This window comes from Chelonia mydas, chromosome 3 (assembly GCF_015237465.2).
Source record: "Chelonia mydas isolate rCheMyd1 chromosome 3, rCheMyd1.pri.v2, whole genome shotgun sequence".
In the NCBI taxonomy this organism is placed as follows: domain Eukaryota; kingdom Metazoa; phylum Chordata; order Testudines; family Cheloniidae; genus Chelonia; species Chelonia mydas.
In genome coordinates, this window is record NC_057851.1 from 106,044,919 (window position 1) to 106,068,960 (window position 24,042).

A 24,042-nucleotide genomic window follows, 5' to 3' on the forward strand; every position below is an offset into this window, starting at 1 on the left:
GTAGTGATAATCAAGGTGGGCTGTTTCCAGCAGTTGACAAGAACGTCTGAGGAACAGTGTGTGGGGGGAATGAACATGGGGAAATAGTTTTACTTTGTGTAATGACTCAACCACTCCCAGTCTCTAATTCAAGCTAAGTTAATTGTATCCAGTTTGCAAATTAATTCCAATTCAGCAGTCTCTCGCTGGAGTTTGTTTTTGAAGTTTTTTTGTTGAAGAATTGCCACTTTTAGGTCTGTAATCGAGTGACCAGAGAGATTGAAGTGCTTTCTGACTGGTTTTTGAGGGTTATAATTCTTGACATCTGATTTGTGTCCACTTAATCTTTTACATAGAGACTGTCCAGTTTGGCCAATGTACATGGCAGAGGGGCATTGCTGGCACATGATGGCATATATCACATTGGTAGATGTGCAGGTGAACGAGCCTCTGATAGTGTGGCTGATGTGATTCAGCCCAATGACTGTGTCCCCTGAATAGATATGTGGACACAGTTGGCAACGGGCTTTGTTGCAAGGATAGGTTCCTGGGTTAAGTGGTTTTGTTGTGTGGTTGTTGGTGAGTATTTGCTTCAGGTTGGGGGGCTGTCTATAAGCAAGGACTGGCCTGTCTCCCAAGGTCTGTGAGAGTGATGGGTTGTCCTTTAGGATAGGTTGTAGATCCTTGATGATGCGTTGGAGAGGTTTTAGCTGGGGGCTGAAGATGATGGCTAGTGGCGTTCTGTTATTTTCTTTGTTAGGCCTGTCCTGTAGTAGGTAACTTCTGGGTACTCTTCTGGCTCTGTCAGTCTGTTTCTTCACTTCCGCAGGTGGGTATTGTAGTTGTAAGAAGGCTTGATAGAGATCTTGCAGGTGTTTGTCTCTGTCTGAGGGGTTGGAGCAAATGCGGTTGTATCATACAGCTTGGATGTAGACGATTGTCAGGGTGCCAATGCCTGAGATGATGGGGCGTCCAGGATTTCCAGGTTTATGGATCTTGGGTAGCAGATAGAATACCCCTGGTCGGGGTTCGGGGTTTGTCTGTGTGGATTTGTTCTTGTGCTTTTTCATCATCAAGGATCTACAATCAATCCTGAAGGACGACCCATCACTCTCACAGATCTTGGGAGACAGGCCAGTCCTTGCTTATAGACAGCCCCCCAACCTGAAGCAAATACTCACCAACAACCACACAACAAAACCACTTAACCCAGGAACCTATCCTTGCAACAAAGCCCGTTGCCAACTGTGTCCACCTATCTATTCAGGGGACACAGTCATTGGGCTGAATCACATCAGCCACACTATCAGAGGCTCGTTCACCTGCACATCTACCAATGTGATATATGCCATCATGTGCCAGCAATGCCCCTCTGCCATGTACATTGGCCAAACTGGACAGTCTCTACGTAAAAGATTAAGTGGACACAAATCCGATGTCAAGAATTATAACCTTCAAAAACCAGTCGGAGAGCACTTCAATCTCTCTGGTCACTCGAGTACAGACTTAAAAGTGGCAATTCTTCAACAAAAAAAACTTCAAAAACAAACTCCAGCGAGAGACTGCTGAATTGGAATTAATTTGCAAACTGGATACAATTAACTTAGGCTTGAATAAAGACTGGGAGTGGATGTGTCATTACACAAAGTAAAACTATTTCCCCATGTTTATTCCCCCCAACCCTCCACTGTTCCTCAGACGTTCTTGTCAACTGCTGGAAACGGCCCACCTTGATTATCACTACAAAAGGTTTTCCCCCTCCCCCCACCCCCCTGCTCTCCTGCTGGTAATAGCTCACCTTACCTGATCACTCTCGTTACAGTGTGTATGGTAACACCCATTGTTTCATGTTCTCTGTGTATATAAATCTCCTCACTGTATTTTCCACTGAATGCATCCGATGAAGTGAGCTGTAGCTCACGAAAGCTTATGCTCAAATAAATTTTGTTAGTCTCTAAGGTGCCACAAGTCCTCCTTTTCTTTTTGGGGATACAGACTAACATGGCTGCTACTATGAAAAATGGTCTAAATGGGAGCTGAAAGTACCAGGGGAAGGAGTTAGCAAATAACTTAATTCCTTAAGTGTCATAGACTGGAATGCACAGAGCCAAAGGGATTTTTTTCTTTTAATGAAATGGTTACTTCGGAAGTATGTGTTGTAGAGTCTGAGGCCTGTTGTACTGCAGAAGAAAGATAATTAAGGATGGATAATGTAATGTTAAATTGTACTAAGAAATTGGCATACTCATGCATTGAATTGTTTAATTATGATAAAAGAAATGGAATCTAAAGGGAGAAGTTTTAAACATTGTTTCGAAGCTCAGATATTAACTTAAAATGATCCCTTTTGGTGTCTTATAAACAGAGGAAACTCCGAGAAGTATCCACAAAGTATCAACTTTTCCAGAAACCAGCCAATTTTGAGCAGCGCATGTTGGACTGTAAGCGGGTACTGGATAGTGTAAAGGCAGAACTCCATGTTTTGGATGTGAAGGATACTGACCCCGATGTAATCCAGTGTCACTTGGACAAGTGTATGGTAAAGTACTTTTATTGGTGGATTTTTTCCAAATCTTGTATTTTTAACCCATATATAACATTCTCTTTCTCTAAAATGATGTGCTTAGGATTTTTTGCTTAATTCTGTATCTTGATTAAAGTAAATGCTTATGTAACTTGCCACAGTATACAAACAGAACTGTTATTGGGTAAAGGCTTGGATAAAAGTTGTAATACTTTTGAGTGGAAAATACATAGTCATAAAGGTAATGCTTTGTTAATTACAGGATATAAGTGGTAGAACACTTATCAAAATTCCCCACCCTGGCTATTGCTCATGTTCTGGAGGCAACATGCACTTTAGAGAGAAGTGTTTACTTGGCTCTTCATTTTAGCTTAATTCTAATACCTTTATGTAAAAAAAGAGAAGGGATCATGGGAAATCTCTGCCAGCTCCTTTGGTGGTGATGCACAGTAAATTTTATGAATATTCGGTTTAATAATAAAGCTGAAAATGGATCATCTGAAATTTGAGAATTGATCTGTGATGAAACATTTTGCTTCTTACTACTTGACCTGAAGAAGATGATACACAGCATTTATATGCATTGTGATGTCCAAGTTCTTAACAGTCCCAGGGAACGATTACTTACAAAAGCTAAAATGTCGCTAAAATGTATTTTTCTCTGGTTTCAGAAACTGTATAAAACTCTGAGTGAAGTGAAGCTTGAGGTGGAGACTGTAATCAAGACAGGAAGGCAGATTGTACAGAAACAGCAAACAGACAATCCAAAAGGAATGGATGAACAACTCACAGCACTAAAATTTCTTTATAATGATCTGGGTGCACAGGTAAGAAGAGTGACAAATATATACCATATAATATAGAGCATTTATCTTTTTTCCTTTTCTTAAATACTCATGTATGAGCAGTGGTAGGTTTGATTTCAGAGTTTCAAATTAAGGTTGTGATCCTGCAACCGGCTAATGCAGTCCTAGGTTGCATCAGGCAAGTTATTTTCAGTAGACAGGGAAGTCTTAGTACCATTGTACAAGGCGCTGGTGAGATCTCATCTAGAATACTGTGTCCAGTTCTGGTCATGTTTAAGAGAGATGAATTTAAACTGCACAAGTGCGGAGAAGGATGATCAGAGAAATGGAGACCTGCCTTCTCAGAGGAGACTCAAAGATCTTGGCCTGTTTAGCCTAACCAAAAGAAAGCTGAGGGGAGATATGACTGTTCTCTCTAAAAATATCAGAGGGATAAATACCAGGGAGGGAGAGGAGTTACTGAAGTTGAGCACTATTGTGGACTCAAGAACAAACTGATGTAAACTGGACTTCAACAAGTGTAGGCTTGAAATTAGATGAAGGATTCTAACCATCAGAGGAGCGAACTTCTGGAACAGCCTTCCAATGGGAGCAGTGGGGGCAAAAAATTGAATTGGCTTGAAGACTGAGCTTGATAAGTTTATGAATGGGATGATGTGATAAAACTGCTAGTAGCAAATATCCCCAGTGGTCAGAGACTGGACACTAGATTCTTAGTTACAAGAGAGAATTCTTTCCCAGGTGGCCATTGGATCTTGTCAAAATGCTCAGGGTCCAACTGACCATCATATTTGGGGTTGGGAAGGAATTTTCCCCCAGGTCAGACTGGCAGAGACCCATTTATTTATTTATTTTTATTTTTTTGCCTTCCTCTGCAGCATGGGGCACAGGTCGCTTGCAGGTTGAAACTCGTCTAAATGGTGGATTCTATGTAACTTAAAGTCTTTAAAACATGATTTGAGGAATTTAGTAACTCGGCCAGATGTTATAGATCTGATAGGAGCGGGTGGGCAAGGTTTTGTGGCCTGCAATGTGCTGGAGATCAGATTAGATGATCATGATGATCCCTTCTGGGTTTAAAGTTTATGAACTGACAGTGTGCAGGCAAACTGCTGCATCCATTCGTAATCAGTTGCACGATCAGAGCTTAAGTGTAACAGTTTGTATTCATGTAATTGCAGCATGATCACAGATACAGTAGTTTTGGTTTTAGCTTGTTCTAGTCTTTTAAAAAAAATCACTTTTTGAACAGAATGGTGGAGCAGATCCTGCTCCTCCTTACTATCCCAATTTTATGGTAGTTATGGTTTTTGCCTCACGGAGGCAAGGTCATTTCCATTCTTTGCTGTGCGTCTGGGTTTTCTTTGGGCAGGCTTATAGCATATCTCCTTTTAGCAACCTATAGTATGAAATCCTAAAACAAGGTGTGTTCATCAGCAATTTTTTGAACCCCGTTCAAGACACTTTTATGATTATTTGGTCTTCTGGGGGTGCTTAGGTCACTAGAAATGATTTGGCGGATAGCTAGATCCATTTGACAAGTTTTGCCTTCATGATGGGAGTGAAATGAAAATTTTAGGAAATACAAGTAGCATTAGTGAAGAGACAAGGTGGATGAGGTAATATCTTTTACTGGACCAACTTTTGTGGGTGAGAGAGAGAAGCTTTTGAACTACATAGAACTCTTCTGCAACTCTGTCATTCAAAAACTTGTCTGTGACCAACAGATGTTGGTCCAATAAAAGATATTCGCCCACCCATCTTGTCTCTCTAATATCCTAGGACCAACACTGCTACAACAACAGTGCAAACTAATAGTGTTATAGACATTAAGAACTGCATTAGATACTGATTCAGATTTTTGCTTCAGTCATGGAATGATGTAAGTGCCCACTCTAAAGAAAATATAATTCTTTGGACAAACATTTAATAAAGAAAAGAGCAGAAAACTTGTTTTCTTCTATTTTTAGCTAAGACATAAAATCTAAAAGGAAGCAGAATTTTCGCAATGTAGCATTCTTCAGCTGAGGTTATGGTATATGGCCAAATTACTTCACTCACACATGTTCAGAACAATAAAATATTCCAGGAAGCAATTTGAAGTGGAGGCTATTCAGACCAATAAAGATACCACTGAGACCTGTGCATTAACTGCTCGTTATGCACCTGGGTAGAAAAATCTGACACAGCCTATCAGAAGAGCAGAGTTGCTTACAGCATTCCAAAGCCATTTAGGAAAAAGATTTAAAACTACAGCCAAGGTATTTTTGTTTTCAGTACTTCTGAGGATGTATTGTTCTGAGTAACACAAAAGGAATACAAGTACAAATACTAAACTAAGATAAATTCTTATTGTTGAGATTTTGAATACATTTTTGGCAATATAATTTGCCTACTAATGTTACAGTCTGGACTTATCTGGACAAGTGAGGATGGTTTGTTATGTAGTATCTTGGTCTTTTAACCTAATGTAATTGTTTTTGTGCTAGTAATACCTTCATCTTCATCCACTTGGACCTAAATAACAAATATTTCTCCCCCCCCCCCCCCCCCCCCTTAAACACGGGGGCGGGAGGGAAAATCTCATCTATAAATAATTTGTCAACTATCTAATATATACCATGTCTTCTCTTACGGAGGGATATATGACAATTTTAACTGATTTAATGTATTCTGGTGTAATCGCTGGCTGGGCCTTAAAATTGTCTTAGGCTTGTTTAAAATAAATACATAAACAATTACTACTTGATTTTTGTTCAAAATCTTACTGGTTGGTAAATGCATGGTCTTTGGCTGATATTTCGAGAAGATTCATTCTCTCTCTCTCTCTCACTCACTCACTCTCACTCACTCACTCTCACTCACTCACTCTCACTCACTCACACATATGTTAGTGTGGTTCTACTCCGGAAAGTAACTATGAAAAATGGCACTACCTTACTCAACAAATCTGCTCCCTCAGTGTATTTAAAGGGACGTCTGCTAATCTAAATACCCAAAACTTTTGAATGCTTTTGTTAGACCTGTAGAACCGCTAACTCAAAGGGAGTTGCATTATATTTCTTATGCATCATCAGCAGAATTGTTTAGAAAGTACCGGTCAGCCTTCGCGGTGCAATACCTTTGAAGGCAATAATGGCACTTTTGACATGTGAAGTTACAAAGGTTTTCCTGCAGATCTTTATTACTGGTGATGAACAAGAATGAAATAATCCATTTTGATTCTGATACCCATAGTTGAGTTGGAAAAAAAACTACTAGTATGCTCAGTACATTTGAAGTGGAAGTCATTGGGACACAATAGAAATGGAATCCCCCAATGCTACTTTTACAGAGTTCCTTTTCAGGGAGGGTGGAACTAGACTTCAGTGAATATAAAACACTTTGAGGTAACATTTCAATTCAGGATTATAAACAAAGCAGAATGTTCATTTTCATAATAACTATTACATTTAAGTTCATTTAGCTTTAAGCTTCAGTCTGTTAGTGATCACCTAGTCAGTGGTTAAATTTGTCACTTAGTAGCTGTAAAGAAGTGACATGCCGATTTGTTTCTTCTGTTCTTTGTGTAAGCGTATTATGTAGTTTCAACTGTTGATCAGTTAGCGGGAGGAAATTGGTGATTTTGTTCTTTATAGTAAGATGTCAAAATTGTAAAGAACTTAATAATCTTTTCAGGGCACTTTGCAATACAAGACAACTTTACAATGCCATTATTTTATGTGTTCAAGTGAGTTTTAATTGCTGGCTTCTTTCTGCAGGTTACTGAGGGGAAACAAGACCTGGAACGTGCACTGCAGCTGGCATGCAAAATGAAGAAAGAAACTGCTTCTTTGTCAGAATGGCTAGCCCTTACAGAGACTGAATTAGTACAGAAGTCCACTTCAGAGAGTTCGCTTGCTGATCTGGATACAGAAATTGGCTGGGCTAAAGTAAGCAAGCTATATTATTATAGGGCTGTCAAACGATTAAAAAAATTAATCACGATTAATTGGGAGATTAAAAAAAATCACAGTTGCAGTTTTAATCACACTGTTAATAGAATACCATTTATTTAAACATTTTTGGATGTTTTTCTACATTTTTCAAATATTGATTCACTTGTATGAGCTGAATTGAAAAATGCTATTTCTTTTCTTTATCTTTCTTATAGCGCAGATATTTGTAATACAAATAATATAAAGTGAGCACTGTACACTTTGTATTCTGTTATTGAAATCAGTATATTTGAAAATGTACAAAAACACCCAAAAGTGTTTATATTGTTTAACAGTACATTAAACTCTAATTGTGATTAATTTTTTAATCAAGTTAATTTGTTTAAGTGAATTGCTTGTGTTAACTGTGATTAATTGACAGCCATAATTATAATTCTTAGATCAATTACTATTTTTATTGCATTAACGCTGCAGTGACTCTGTCTGGAATTTGGGGTCTTCCCCATTTGTTCCCAAGCCTGTTAGATGCTTAGTTCTTACTGGAGCTGATCATTGCGGAATCAGATCTGTGGTATCACAAATGTCTTAAACTGTGAGCTTATTTATTCTGTATAAATGCCAGGACAATATTAAAGATGTTAAGAATTAGCTGTTTAGCTATCTTATAACGTCTCCTACATAGTTCTTAATCCTTAATAAATATGGTGTTAATCAATGAACACATTGATATTACTATCATAGCAACAGGTCTGTTCAGAAAGTTTCCACCAAAACTGTTTTAGGTGGAAAATTGGGTTTTCAGTGGAAAGGGTTTTTTTTGTCTGCTTTCTGTGGAAAATTTTGACTTTTTGTTGGAAAAACTGAAGAATTCTAGAATTTTGCAGAAACCGTTTGGGTTTTTCAACGATAAATTGAAATTTTCCACAAAGGGGGAAAAAAAATTCTGACAAGCTCAATGTATTCTATATTAAAGGATTTATACTATAGATCACACTGATACATGGAAATTTATTTAAGGTTCCCTGATTTGTTCACAACTGCAAAATTGCATTGGCAAGAATACAGTCATGTTATATCTGATGCGATAGTTACTCAGCAGTCATATTTTCCATTAACTCAACACATTATTCTAACTTAATTGCTTATTTGTCTTTCATTATTTGTTGCTGTAGTTAGAGAACATTGAGGTTAATCAATAAATAATTATTCACCTAATGGACCAAAGGACGGCTGAGTGGCTCAAAGTACTTCTCTCTCTCTCTCTCTCTCTCTCTCTCTCTCTCTCTCGCTCTCTCTCTCTCTCTCTCTCTCAGAGAAAGAGAAGTACAATAATATTTATATATTTTATATAAAGTTATAATATATATGGAAAGATACTGTTACACTCAATTTGTAAGCCCCTTGAGGATAATATGGTTATAAGAAATAGTCAGCATGTATTTGTCAAGATAAATCATGTCAAACCAACCTATTTTCCTTCTTTGACAGGTTTATTGGTCTAGTGGATGGGGGGGAAGCAGTAGATGTGAGATATCCTGATGTTAGTAAGGCTTTTGACACTGTCCCACATGACATTCTCATAAACAGACTAGGGAAATATGTTCTAGATGAAATTACTGTGAGGTGGGTGCCCAACTGGCTAAAAGATTATCGTCAAAGAGTAGTTGTCAATGGTTCACTGTCAAACTGGGAGAGTGTATTTAGTGGGATCGCACAAGGTCAGTCTGAGGTTCAGTACTGTAATATTTTCATTAGTGACTTGGTAATGGAATGGAGAGTGTCTTATAAAATTTGCAGATGACACCAACTGGGATGGGTTTCAAGCAATTCGGAGGACAGGATTAGCGTTCAAAATGTCCTTGACAAATTGGAGAATTGGTCTGAATGATCAACAAGATTAAATTTCATAAGGATGAGTGCCAAGTACTTTGGAAGGAAAAATCAAATGCACAAATATAGTATGTGTAATAGCTAGCTAGGGGGTAGTACTGCTGAAAAGGATCTGTGTGTTATAGTGGATCACATATAGAATATGAGCCCAAAATGTGATGCATTTGCAAAAAAGGCTAATATCATTCTGGGGTGTATTATCAGGAGTGTTGTATGTAATTTCCACTCTACTTGGCACTGGAGTACTGTGTCAAGTTCTGGGCCCCTCACTTTAGGAAAGATGTGGACAAGTTGAAGAGAATCCAGAGGAGAACAACAAAAAAGAGGGGGAAGGTTTAGAAAATCTGACCTATGAGGAAAGGTTGAAAAACTGGGCATGTTTAGTCTCGAGAAAAGAAGACGGGGTGGGGGAGGAACCTGATATCAGTTTCCAAATATAGTAAGGGCTGTTATGAAGAGAACAGCGATCAGTTGTTGCTCATGACCACGGAAGGCAGGACAAGAAGCAATGGGCTTAATCTGCAGCAAGGAAGATTTAGGTTCAATATTAGGGAAAACTTTCTAACTATAAGGGTAGTTGTTAAGTTCTGGGTTAGGCTTGCAAGGGAGGTTGTGGAATTCCCATCATTAGAGGTTCTTAAGAATAGGCTGAACAACACTTGTCAGGGATGGTCTAGGTTTAGTTGGTCCTGCCTCAGTGCAGGGAGCTGGACTTGGTCACTTCTCAAGGTGCCCTACATTTCTATTATTCTATAATTATATAAATCAGGGAGCTTTGTAAATAACCAGATTTGAGTACATTAGTGAACAGTGACCCTACGTGATGAGAGTTTGAACTATAGATTTGGTTTCCCTCACGGTATCAATTTATTTATTTTCGGGTAATAAACTGTATTATTGAAATCCTCCTTATAAGTATGAGAGAGCCCAAAGGTGATTGTATGGTAACTCCCTTTACCCCTGGCTAATAAAACTCTTGAGCACTCTCTAATATATTTAAACACATGCCATGATGAAAAACAAGGTGACACACAGACTTTTAAATTTAAGGAAGACATAAACACTTAATTGAAATAGTTCTGTCTGTTGTATATGTGCATATATGGCAATAGAAGCATTGTGGTAATATAACAAAATATGGAAAAATGATCATGGGATTTTGCAAAAGTAAGTTGAGATTTTTCAGAAGCATTTTGCATTGCTCTAACTCTTCTCCCACTAAAATCAATGGTAAAACATTTCAGTAGGAGCAGAGTTAGGCCAATACTGAGTGTGTTTGAAAATCTCACTCTTTATGATGCTTTATAGTGTGAAAAGGACTCTTCTTAAAATCACAGCTGTTTTTGTATTGTAGTGATTGGCAGTGTGTGCTGTAAATGAACTATCTGCTTAGGTAATACTTGCTTCAAAAATAGTTAAATAATATTCAAGATTTTTTTTGACTGAATGAATGTAATTTTTTTCCACTACGTGATGTACGGACAGAATGCACACCCTTTCTTTGGTGAAAAACAATAAACCATTAAAAAAAACAAACATACTAACTGCCTCCTTGCTTTTGTGGTCCACTGGATGTGGTGGTACCCTATAAAGTGTTTCTCTTGTTTCAGAATGTACTGAGAGAGCTGGAAAGAAGGAAAGCTGATCTGAACACCATCACAGAGAGCAGTGCAGCGCTCCAGGCCTTGGTGGAAGGAAGCGAGACTTCACTGGAGGAGAAGCTCTGTGTTCTTAATGCTGGCTGGAGTCGAGTTCGGACCTGGACTGAAGACTGGTGCAACACCTTGTTGGTAAATTGTTTGTGAATAAAATATTTTGTGTGTGGTTCTTCTCTTGTGTGTCTCCCCCCCACCAACCACTAACCGTTTAGAGTCCTCTTTCTACTTTGACAGTAAAGCTTCCACTGTGCCCATTGTCTTAAAGCAGTGGTTCCCAAACTTTTCGGCACCATGCCCCCTTTTTAATTTTCGAGAAACCCTCATGCTCCCCACCTCTCCTTTACCATCATCCAACCCCCCCGCTCCTTGTCCCCTGACCGCCCCCTCCCAGAACCCCCAGCCCCTAACCTCCCCCCCTCCAGGACCCCCGCACCCCCCCATCCAACCGCCCCTGTCCCCTGACCTCCCCCCCCCTGCAGTTTGGGAACCAAAGTCTTAAAGGAATCAGGGGATAGATTTTTTTGGCAGCCCACTTGCTGTGCAGCCAGGGCAAGCGAAGTTATGAAGACGTGAAATGAGGAAGCTGGGAAATTCTTTTGAGATAGTATGTGTTTCAGACTAGCTGCAGACGTTGGCCCTCACATGGTCTTTGGGAATGGAATGCACGTTGCTAGTGCCTACTTGCTACAGTGATGGAGCTACATAAATTCCTGAGGCAGACAGACAAGTTGTCATTTTTAACTCACTACATTGGAAGTGATGCTTAGTCATAGTGAATAAAAACAGTGATATATTTTTATTTCAACATTCAGGCTTTTCTTTCTGGCTGCACTGTTAAGTTCTTATCCAGGTCCTCATCTTCTCCAGTCTGACTTACTGCAATTTCTTTCTTGCTAGTCACCATATCACACATGCCATGCCATTCCACTCCAATCCATTCAAGATGCACCTTGCCAGCATCACCATGTTTACTTACTGCACGGATCTCATTACTTCCCTTTTAAAACCCTACACTGGCATCCTCTATTTCACCACTTAAGTTCTAGCTTCTTGTCTTTACTTTCATGGTCTACTGTAGCTCTGCTCTGCCCTACTTGTCCTGTCGAGTCCTTTATTGTGACACCTTCTTGCCTCTTCTGGTCCACCAGTGATGCCAGTCTTGTCCACCCATTTGTCAGCTTATCCCATAACTGTCTCTATACCGTCCTCTACATCCCTCCTTATACATGTAGTGCTCTCCCCTGAATTAATCTGGATGGAAGGTCACTACCCTCTTCTAATCAAAATGTCACCTCAAGACCCATCTCTATTGTGACACCTATAAGAAATTATGTATCCTGTAATGGTTTAGTCATTAGTTGGGGATAGCTGATTTTATGGAATAGAATAAAATAAACCAAAATAATAAAGCAACCCCCATCTCACCCCTCTCCTGAACACCCGCCCCCCCAACTAGTTTTGGTACTTTTAAATATCTTTCCCCCCCTCCTTTTTTTTGTCCTCATTACGATCATACTCATCTGTGACCGTCTCAGATTAGTCTGCAAGCCTTTTGGGGCAGAGGCTTTGTCTTATTATGCTTTTCTACAGCTCTTGGCACAATGTGTTCCCAATCCTGATTGGGACCCTCTCGGTGCTATCACAATACAAATAAATAGCAACATAGTTAATGAATCATTCATTTGATGACTTCCGGGGGTGGTATATAGTTCCATGTAACCTTTTCTAAGTAAGTTGCTATATCGCTTGTGGTTAGCATCATTGCATTGTAAAGAAAAAAAACAAGCAAAGAGTGATGGATTGCTCGCCCTCTGGAGTCTGCCAGTGCTGCTGCTTCATCCGCTTGGAAGAATCCTTGTTGAGCAATACAAAATACTGCTTTCTCCCCCACCCTGCGGGAGGCTGAATGTTCTGTGGGTGGCTTCCCCAGCTCCTGGTGGCTCAGCTGGTGATTGTGTAATACACTGATACTTTGAGGGTGGTTTTTCCAGTTCAGGAAAGCATATAGGGACCTGCTTTGAGTCCATCTCTACTCAGGACAGCTCTTAAACACATGCTTAAATTTATGTGCTGTCCTGAATAGAGATGCTTTCCTGAATTGGGCCCTATATCTGTGTCTTAAATTAAAAAAGAAATCCCATTTGGCCCCCTGTTCTGCTTATCTGTCCCATTTCTCTCCTTTCCTCACCCCTCCTTTCTTTCCTTCTTTCTTCTTTCTTTACAAGCCTCTTCCTTGAAAATAACTATCGTGTTTCTCCCCAATGGGAATTCTGGAGCATCAGACAGAGGGAGTGCAGAGATGCATGTGTTTTCTGTTGCTAGCGCACAGCTTAAAAATTCTGAATATGTGAGCCAATCAGAGCAGAAGGATTAGTATATTCATCGCATGACTATTTATCTGTAAAGTGAGAAATGCATATCAGATGTGATGAATCAGAGGACAAGAATTGCATAAATGGCAACAAAACATCAAAACCACACTGAAAGCTATACAAAAAGGTATTCAATTTAAAAACAAAATCACATTTTAGTCTGAATTGTTTTTACCTACTATTGTTATGAAACATCTAAGATTACTATAATTGATAGAGATTAGAGGAAATATTCTGTTTTTGTCCTGCGTTTTCGTTGTGAATCTGACAGCCCATTTCAGTATTTCTCCTGTAGAGTCCGTCACTTTCCTTTTTCGTTTGTGTAGGTCTCTTACACAGCTACATGGGGAGAAAAATATCCTTTTAAAAAGGGAAAATGCATGACTTTCCAATAGTCACAGTGGACTAGTGATGAAATTATGATGTTGTAAAACAGGAATTCTTAAATTCTAATCCTGTTTCTGCTACAGAATTGTGTGGCCTTGTGCAAAACACCTTATTTACCTTTGTCCATTTCCTTGTCTGTAAAACTGGGACACTAACTCTTACCTACATCATCAGAGTGTAGATTCATTGGTTAATGTTTATAGAGTTGATTGAAGGTGAAAAGTGCTATAAAATGTTCAGTATTTTTCTTCCTAAAGTATATGTAGCATTTTTATATTTCATTTAGGATTTCCCTACCTGGAACATTTACAAATATTTTTGTTTTTATTACTTGGATATATTTTTTGCTTCCCTTTCCAGAATCATCAGAGCCAGCTGGAAATCTTTGATGAGAATGTTGCCCACATAAGTACTTGGCTCTATCAAGCTGAAGCCCTGCTGGATGAGACTGAGAAAAAGCCAGTGAGCAAAAAGGAAGAAACAGTGAAGGTTGCAAACTTAATCTTTTAAAGCAGGGACTTATAAAATAATAGCACTTTTTGATTCCATGTGAGATTGAGCTAGCTTTTCTGTTGATTTTTCTGTGCACAGCAGTAACTTTCTGCCGCTTTTTCCTCTCAGCGTTTGATATCAGAATTGGATGATGTGAGTCTTCGAGTGGATAACGTGCGAGACCAAGCCGTTATCTTAATGAACAGTCGTGGCGTGTCATGCCGTGAACTCGTAGAACCGAAGCTGTCTGAACTGAACCGGAACTTTGAGAAGGTATCACAGCACATCAAAAGTGCTAAGGTGAGCAAGAAAGAGTCACAAAACCAGGAAGTTAATTTATATTCTAAAAACATTTGAATGTCTGTGTGGGTATACTACTACTAACAGCTTTGCAGGGATAACTTCATTTTAATATACAAAGATACTTTTTATCTATGTAAATCTCTATATGAGAAAATTAATGGATTCAGTAAGTAGCCAGTCACACCTAGCAATCAGCAGGTTTGAATCCTGAATTGGATCATACGTGAAAGGGTGTAGTGGCACTAGGGTGACTAGATGTCACAATTTTATAGGGACAGTCATGATATTTGGGGCTTTTTCTTATTTGGGCGCCTATTACCTCCTACCTCGGTCCTGATTTTTCACACTTTCTATCTGGTCACCCTAAGTGGCACTAACCTATTATCCAGTAGTCATTTATTTAGACGATAAAGTAAATCCATATCTTGGCATGATTGTCAGTCTCTGTTAGAGAGAGGCCACAGGACTAGGCTAGCCAGAGGCCTGCAGGCTGAAATTCATTGGCAGAAAGTCTCTGGCATGTACCAACATTCTACCTAGTTATCTCTAGTTATTGTAATGAGGCAACTCCTGCGATTTCATTACAAGTCCCATGATATTTTGGTATTTTTCTGTCATGGTCATGTGTACGATGAGAATCTCACTTTTCTTTTTAATGAAAGCTAAGCTTCTTGCCCTTTTGGTTGTGGAAAATAGCTTGAAATTATGAACCTTAAAGGCTCAAATACCAGAAACCAAATGAAAACAGTCCAAACTAATTAATTTTAAAATCTCATGATTTTGGGGAAACCTCATTCAGGATTTTTGAATCTTGGGGTGAGTAATACTGTTTGTTTGGGCAGGGAGGAGGTTAGCTTTATTTTCTGAAAATAAACAGTTCAGTATACAGTTTTATGGCCTGATCCTGCAGACAGGCATGCATAATTGATAACTACTTACACAGAGAGTCACATTTACATGAGTTACTTCAGTATTTGCAGGATTGAGCCCTTAATTTGTGTGGTTTTTGTTTTGCTTTTGTGCTACAGATACTTGTTGGTCAGGAACCCTTGCCTTATAAATTTCCTGTTGAGCCAGAACCCCAGGAAACTGGAGTGGCTTCTGCAGACCTTGACAAATTTGAGAGTGATTTACAAAACATGTTAAAAGTTGTGGAAAAACACATGGAATCAAGTGATGAAGATGAAAAGGTTTGTGAGGAATGGATAAATTAAACAGCTTGATCACCTCTTCTTTGTTTCTTTAAAATACACTGCTGAATTAACTGATCTCTCTGAAAAGGAAATTTTGATATCTCAATGAATATGTAATACCACAATTTTCATAAATACTAGGGTTGGAAGAGACCTCAGGAGGTCATCTAGTCCAATCCCCTGCTCAAAACAGGACTAACAGCAACTAAATCATCCCAGCCAGGGCTTTGTCAAGCCAGGCCTTAAAAACCTCTAAGGATATTTTACTGAAAACCACTTTAAATCGGCAGTAAAGTAGAGTGGCTGGGGCAGAATGAGGGGATGAGTAGAGTAGCTTCTCCTCCTCTCCCTAGCATGGATAAGCTGTGCTCTCTGCCTTGTTCACCCCTGCTCTTTGGCTGGTGCAGTGAGAAGTCCCCATCCTGTCTCAATCTATTTTAATGATGGCTTTATATGTCCTTTAGTCTTTGACGCTTGTGGAGAATTGGAATTTCTCAGCTCCAATTTGTTTTGGGTGACAGTGGGATGCTTAACAGTTCTGAAGTGTTAATTTTGTTAGCATTCAGGCAGTCAGCAAATCCATTCTGAATACTCTAACTTGAGCTTTCTGTAAATGACCATAGGCTTCTATAATTTTTAGATGGATGAAGAGAGAGCCCAGATTGAGGAGGTTTTACGGAGTGGGGAGCAAGTGTTACAGCGGCCCATGGAGGACAACAAGAGGGAGAAGATCCGCTTGCAGCTGTTGCTTCTGCAGACAAGGCACAACAACGTAAAGGTGTGACTTCAGAGTTTTAACATGACTGACTTCTGGTGCAGTCTACCTGGTGGACTTCTGGAAGCCGATTTGAAATCTGATTGTGACCACGTAGTAGCATGGTTTAGGGGATGAAAGCCTTCAGCATATTTATTGTACGTACAGAAAAAATGACTGACTGAACCTCAGTGATCCCTAATTCAAAAATATTCTCCAAAGTTATAGTTTTGTTTTTCTGCAGTTTGATTTTCTAAATTTTTAAATCTGTCCCCCGAGCCAATCAAACTTGTTGTAATTAACCCCCACATCATACTAAACAGAATCTGAGCTCAATTTAAAATAAATAAGTAAAATCCCCCTCCCCCCATTAATTTTTCTCACACTGCGTATCCCCCATGCCTATTTTGTTATAGGAACTGAAGTCTTTTCAAAGGAGGCAGGTGGTGGAGCTCTCCCCTGCGTTTTCACAATATAAGAGAGAACAGGACAGTCTATTGAACTGGCTGAACGAGACAGAGCACCATCTGTCAGGACTGCACGGAGAGGAAGATGAACAAAAACTACAGGTAAATACAGATGTTTAAAAAATTAAGAGTGAAGGTAATAAATGACTTCATATTAGAGTTGTGTGCTGGTGCTCAGGGATATTCTTTTGATGCCATCATGGTAAGGAGTGTGTCCAGAAGGGTTGTATTAATTTTTCCATTGTGTCAGTCTGGGATTAGCCTGGAGCATTGCCTTATCATTATTGGGGGAACAGTAGCGACCCCTGTCTAACTTTCTTTCTGTTATTCTTTGAGTGCTTGTTCACGTCCATTCCACATTAGGTGTGCGTGTGTCGCGTGCACGAGCATTGGAAACTTATCCCCTTAGTGGCTCCCATCGCACCAGCGGGGCCCCCTGAGCGGCGCCGCTGTGCTGTGCATATATACCCCTGCTGCCCGACCCCCTCCAGTTCCTTCTTAGTGTCTGTGACGGTGTTGGACAACCTCTCTCTCTTGTATGAGAGCAGTCCCTTAGCCTTTCTCTTATATATAGCTGTTATCAGTTAGTTAGCTTACCTTTCTTGTGGACACTTAAGTGATTAGGTGCTTGGAGGCTTCCAGCACCCGCCCTGGGCCGCAGGGGTTGTGCCACGTGCTGCAAGCCTATGCCAGTTAGTGACCCCCACAGCTCGTGTCTACGTTGCCTGGGGGGAAGAACATCAAACTGAGCAGTGTAAGATTTGCAAGGAGTTCAAGCCAAGAGCAAAGAAAGAAAGAGACTTTCGTTTAAAGCAGTTCTTGATGGAAGCCGCGTTGCAGCCACCGGACCTGGAGCACCCGATGTCGGCTCCGGCTTCCTCGGTGTGTAGTGCTTCGGAGCTGTCGGGAGACCCGGCACTGGCTAAACACTGAAAGCTGTCGGCACCATGCCACCAGACTAGGCCCCGGCACCACTTGTCCTCCCCGTTGCGGCCCACGGCACAGCCAAAAGGAAGGCGCGGACATTCCCTGCATAGGAGGCCGGCGCCTTCCAAGGCCCTGAACGCTGATAAGAGCGGGAAGGCTGCTGTACCGGCGCTATCACGTGCGGCTTCAGCACCACAAGTCCCGCTGAGCCCAGGCCTAAGTGCAGACGATGGGCTCGAGGACTTAATGGGTCAGCCCTCCATGCCTGGCACCTTTGAGGTGGCAAAGGACCTCATTGAGCTGTCGGCGATGAGCCTCCTCCCGTACAGGGAGAATCCGCCGGCACCCTTGCCACTGGTGCTGTTGAGGGTAAGCTGGCAATGGTGTGCTGTTCAAGGACACCGTCCTGGCATCACTCCTGGAGTTGGTCTCGGTCGAGCTCCGCGTCTGTGGAGTGGAATTCATAGGGGCGGTTCTGGACGCGGTGCAGGCCAGGGCAAGCCTTCCAGTATCCCGATTCTGAGCTATCCAGCAAGTGGTGGCCTCTCTCTGCCAGTTTCCAGTGACAACGGCCAGGTGCTGCCTGTGGCTGCTGGGCCACATGGCAGCATGCACGCACGTGGTCAGGCATGCCAGACTGTGACTCGGGACTCTGCAGGCATGGCTCGCTCAGGTGTACTGCCCAGGCAGGGACCCCCTGGACTTGGTAGTGACAGCCCCAAGGGACGTGCTGGACTCTCTGCTGTGGTGGCAGTCCCAGCCTGTGGTTTGCGAAGGCATCCTCTTTGCCGCCCCACAACCGGACCTGATGCTGGTGACCAACGCATCAGACCATGGAGGGGGGGCTCACCTGGGGGACCTCAGAGCTTGTGGTCCAAAGCAGAGCAGTCACTCCATATCAATGTGAAGAAGCTCAGGGCGGTTCGTCTAGCCTGCCAGACCTTTCATGCCACTCTGAGTGGTCACAGTGTGACAGTTCTGACAGACAACACTACTGCCATGTTTTATATAAACAAGCAGGGCAGGGCCTGTTCCTTGCTGCTCTGTCGCGAGGCTCTCCTCCTCTGGGACTTTTGTATAGCCCACACCATTTTCCTCGAGGCGTCCTATCTCCCGGGGGTGCAAAACAAGCGGGTGGACTACCTCAGCAGGTCGTATCGCATGCACGAGTGGATGCTCAGAGTGGATGTCGTTCTTTCGCTCTTCCACAGGTGGGGGTTTCCGCGGGTAGACCTGTTTGCCACCAGGGACAAGGCCCAGTGCCTGCTGTTGTGGTCCTGGAATGAGCAGAACCTGGGCTCAGTGGCAGACGTGTTTGTGATCCCATGGGGTGGGGGCTTGATGTATGTGATTCCCCTGCTCCCCTTGGTACACAAGGTCCTGCTCAAGGTACGCAGGGAGAGGGCAGTGGTGGTCCTCATTGCCCCGGCGTGGCCCCGCCAGCACTGGTACACAACGCTCCTAGAGCTGTTGGTGGAGGCCCTGGTAGTCCTGCCCCTACACCGGGACCTCATCACACAGGACGGCGGGCAGCTTCTCCACCCCAACCTGCAGTCGCTACGCCTGATGGCATGGAAACTTTGTGGCTAAATGCCTTGGAGAGCTAGTGCTCCCTTTCTGTGCAGCAGATTCTGCTTGGCAGTAGGAAACCCTCTACCAGGGCTACCTATATGGCCAAGTGGAAAAGGTTCTCCTGTTGGTGTGATCCCTGACAGGTACAGACGTGCCAGACCCCGGTGCAAGCCATTCTCCTGCAGCTCAAGCAGCAGAGGTTGGCCCCATCCTCACTCAGAGTGCACCTGGTGGTCATCTCTGCCTTCCATCCAGGGTTTTTGGGGGGCTTGGTATTTTCCCACCCAGTGGTTGGACGGTTCCTTAAAGGATTAGAGAGGATGTTTCTGTACTCACGCCCCCCAGGCCCTCCTTGGAACCTTAACTTGGTCCTCTCTAAGCTCATGGGACCCCTGTTTGAGCTCCTCGCTACCTGCTCCCTCCTCCACCTTTCCTGGAAGGTGGCATTTCTGGTGGCCATTACCTTGGCCAGAAGGGTGTCTGAGCTGAGGGCTCTCACCTCTGAGCCACCGTATACAGTGTTTCACAAGGATAAGGTGCAGCTCCAACCGCACCTCAAGTTCCTCCCTAAGGTGGTCTCCCAATTCCATTTGGGCCAGGACATTTGTCTGCCAGTGTTTTTTCCAAAACCCTGTACGGACCCGAGTTACCGCAGCCTACACACCCTGGATGTCCGTTGAGCCCTGGCGTTCTATTTGGAGCGCACCAAGCCCTTTCATAAATCCGTGCAGCTGTTCGTGGCCATAGAAGAGAGGATGAACGGCCTCCCTGTGTCGGCGCAGCGGATCTCGTCTTGGATTACAAGCTGCATCCGGGCGTGCTATGAGCTCGCAGGTGTTCCGGTCATGGCCCACTCGACCAGGGCGCAAGCGACTTCCATGGCTTTCCTGGCACAGGTCCTGATCCAGGAGATCTGCAGAGCAGCCACCTGGTCCTCGGAGCACACCTTCACCACCCACTACGCGGTCAACCAGCAGGCCAGAGAGGATGCGGCAGTTGGCAGAGCAGTCCTCTGAGCAGTTGTTCCGTGACTCCTACCCTCCTCCAGAGGTAAGCTTGTGATTCACCTAATGTGGAATGGATGTGAACAGGCACTCGAAGAAAAAATGGTTACTTACCTTCTCGTAACTGTTCTTCAAGATGTGGTGTTCACATCCATTTCCCACCCTCCAACCCCTCTGTCGGAGTTGCTGGCAAGAAGGAACTCGAGGGGGTCGGGTTGGCAGGGATATATATGCACGGCGCAGTGGTGCCACTCAGGGGCCCCCGACGGGAGCCGCTAAGGGAAAAAGTTTCCGACGCTTGTGCACGTGACGCGAGCACACCTAATGTGGAATGGACGTGAACAACACCTCTCGAAGAACAACAGTTACGAGAAGGTAAGTAACCGTTTTTTTTTGTATATAAATACTTATTACAGGCAAGTGTTCAGTGCTGCCTCTAGTTAAGGTTCTCAGCTTCCTCTAATCTTGATGCCAAACTTTGCAAATTAGCTTGATGTATACCAGTAATATTTTTGATCTGTTACATCTTCAGATATTTTTCTCAAGATAGTTTGTTCACTTGAGATTTATTTTTAGCCAGTCCATAATTTCATCTAGTCTCAGAAGGGAAGCCTCTCCCTGGTTGGCCATCTTGGCTGCAAGAGGGCGATTTGACAGCTTGTACCTTTTAGGATTTCTTAGAATGTCTGGAGATGGTGCAGCATCCATAAATGTATTAAAAGAAAAGAGTTGTAGAATAATATCTGTCGAATGTTTGTTAGATGGGGGAGGGGGAGAAGCAATCCAGCTGCTGATGTTTGTGGATTGTAGGAGGTGAGGAAGAGCGCTGTAAAGCTATGTACCCACCATCCTCCAGTGGCGCCCATTCATTCTAATTGCATTCAGTTTTAATATACATGTACATATGTATCTCTTAAAATTTGAAATATATGTATTTAAAGAGATTTTTGTATTACCTTATCTATTTTTTATTGTATTTTATTATGGTCCTCTTCATAAATTTGAATTTTACTCTGTAAAGAGCTACTGAATTGATTGGGTTTGGGTGGTCCTGTTTAAATCCTATTACAATGTAATAGCTTTACTGTAAATAAAATGTAAATGTGGTCTCAGTTCTCCAATGAACTGCATATGAATAGCTCACTGAAGTTAATGGAGCTGCTGGCATGGGAAACACTGTGTCATGGAGAACTCTTTGCAGCATCAGGATTCTATGCAGCCATGTATAAATGGTGTTAAAAATGTGTGCATATAACATAAATAGAATATGAAGGGTACATTCACACCAAATACTGGAAGAAGGAAACAAACCATTTTCATACGGATAAAAGTACAGGGGAACATACCATCAATTTTGGGCACCCCCTCCCCACATTTATACGCAATTTAAGAATAAATTTGTCTAAAGAAGTAATTACATATTAAATCCCCATAAATTCATTTTCTGTTAATTTTAACTTGGAAATATGAATAATATTTTTCTTAGGTTTCTCCTCTTTTTTTAAACAAATATTAATATGTCAGTCCCTGATCATATAAAGACTTAACTTTACACAATATAAAAAGTCTCATTGAAGTTTGTGGGGATACTCTGTGTGTGTAAAGTTAAGCACGTGCATAAATCTTTGCTGGATTGTGTGCTAATTTTCTAAAGAAAAATGATATATTCTGTAATTCAGTGGAATATAAAAATGAAACCTAGATATTAAACATATGAAATAATTTCTCTTAAACTTTGAGAATACTGATATTTTTACATTATGCATAAAGTTCTGTACACTTACTCAAGGTAGTATAAAATAATATGATTCTGATGTCTTGCATTATTTGAGTGCTAGTATGTGATCATGTAAAAAACATGGACTATCAAGGCACATGCAAAAGAGGGTGCAGTTTAGGTTGCAAAAGCAGCTTTCACTTTCATGTCCAAACTTCTGAGTACTTCACTTTGTAACCTCATAATTCTTTAAAGATAATTTTTGTCTGAGAATTAATATTTAACTACAAAGGGCGAAATATTACTTATGAGAGTTCTATTGTGTGTAATAGTTAGATTCCCAAACAGCTAGAAGTTCCCAACTAATCTGAGAGGACTTTCTGCTAAGACACTATTTATTGATTTAGTTCCTGTCCAGAAATCTGTGTTTTTAGGTGCTGAGGTTATGAATTCTTTTTTCTATTTCTCCTTTTCATCCTACCAAGATAGTTTGACTGATATGACAATTAGTTTAATATTTTATGCAGTAACAATGAAAAGCCCTGTGAAGGAGTAAGTACTTTCTTGGACAAGCTTGGGGGTTAGGCAATCTGTGAAGTCAGTTCTGAATTTCTGGTTATGAAGCTTCATAATTAAAACCAATCAATCTCTTTGATTGTTCAGTAACTTTTTAAACCCAGGACCAATTAAAGAGGGGGATGGGGAATGTTCATGCTCCGAATGAGACCTATACAGCATGAAATATTAATGTGATACATGTCATTTACTGCCCCATTGCATCAGCTACCTATGACAGCCATAAGGTTATAAGAGCTGATCTGCTGGCCTTAGCGACTTTGTATATCGTGATAGTTACATTAAGGTTTCAGGTTCACATTAATGGTAATCCCCTTTAGATGGGCATTTTAACTCATTAACCTTCTATTGTGTACCTGCAGGATCAGTGGGCTGTTAATGATGGACTCTAAGTCCCAACATCTGTTAGCTGAACCTGTATCTGGTTGCTCTATCAGGTACTTCATTAATCACTCCTGCCTATGTGCACAACCCGTCTGGGTTTACTGCTGCACCAGGGGGCAGGCACCCTGAGACAAGCCATATTAAAATGGGACTATATTTACTTCACAGGATGCTTAAGATCTCCCTGCATGTCAGACAGCAGCTTATTCCCAAGAGGATCAATCTCCTCCCCCTCATACTCTACAAAGAGCCTCTTAAGGCTTCCCATCAAACAAAGGACAAATCTCATAGCTAAAGAACTGCTGAGGTTGTCTAATCTTGAGGTGAGCCATTGTAATCTTTCACCTTGCCCATATCCCTTTCAGACACGGAGTCCAAATGGGTTTGGACAGGAAAAACAGTGGGGGGCCTCTCAACACAGATTTCAGATCTTCACCATTCACCCAAGGGTCCCTTCCAGTTCTCTGGATTTTTCTATACTGTGCATTCCTGACACAGAATCTCTGAGAGGAAGCAAGCCGCAAACGAGTAAACCAACGGAGTCTTAAGTCTCCTTGTGGGATGAAGAACTGCTTCCACTCAGTGCCAGGAAATGTAATTTCCCACAAAATCTTAAGACCTTATACAGGCGAACAAGGCTGCATTTTAATGTACTTCAAAACAAATCCAGTCTGACTACCCTTCCAGAGATCATAGAAATATAGGGCTGGAAGGGACCTTGAGACATCATCAAGTCCAGCACCAGCGCTATGGGTATTGCAAGGTTATTACATAGTGGGTCGCGAGCTGTCAGCCTCCACCCCAAACTCTGCTTTGCCTCCAGCATTTATAATGGTGGTAAATATTTTTAAAAGGGTTTTTAATTTATAAGGGGCGGTCACACTCAGAGGCTTCCTGTGTGAAAGGGATCACCAGTACAAAAGTTTGAGAAACACTGATCTAGACCATCCCTGACAGGTGTTTGTCCAACTTGTTTTTAGAAGCTTCCAATGATAGGGACTCCATGACCTCCCTTGGAGGCCGGTTCTAGACCTTAACTACTATCCTAGTTAGAAAGTTTTTCCTAATATCTAACCTAAATCTACTTTGCTGCAGATTA

General features: G+C 41.7%; 1 protein-coding gene across 5 annotated transcripts in view; it reads left to right on the top strand.

Moving 5' to 3' along the window:
• UTRN (utrophin) overlaps positions 1 to 24,042 on the top strand; it is a 594,587-nt gene that overhangs the window by 208,435 nt on the left and 362,110 nt on the right. For all 5 annotated transcript variants that reach the window (XM_037894924.2, XM_043543078.1, XM_007056268.4 and 2 more), the window contains 9 exons: positions 2,345 to 2,518; positions 3,175 to 3,330; positions 7,071 to 7,241; positions 10,748 to 10,927; positions 13,915 to 14,043; positions 14,176 to 14,346; positions 15,378 to 15,539; positions 16,183 to 16,320; positions 16,713 to 16,865. In XM_037894924.2, coding sequence (XP_037750852.1) covers positions 2,345 to 2,518; positions 3,175 to 3,330; positions 7,071 to 7,241; positions 10,748 to 10,927; positions 13,915 to 14,043; positions 14,176 to 14,346; positions 15,378 to 15,539; positions 16,183 to 16,320; positions 16,713 to 16,865 — 1,434 coding nt within the window. The remainder of the gene's footprint in view (positions 1 to 2,344; positions 2,519 to 3,174; positions 3,331 to 7,070; positions 7,242 to 10,747; positions 10,928 to 13,914; positions 14,044 to 14,175; positions 14,347 to 15,377; positions 15,540 to 16,182; positions 16,321 to 16,712; positions 16,866 to 24,042) is intronic.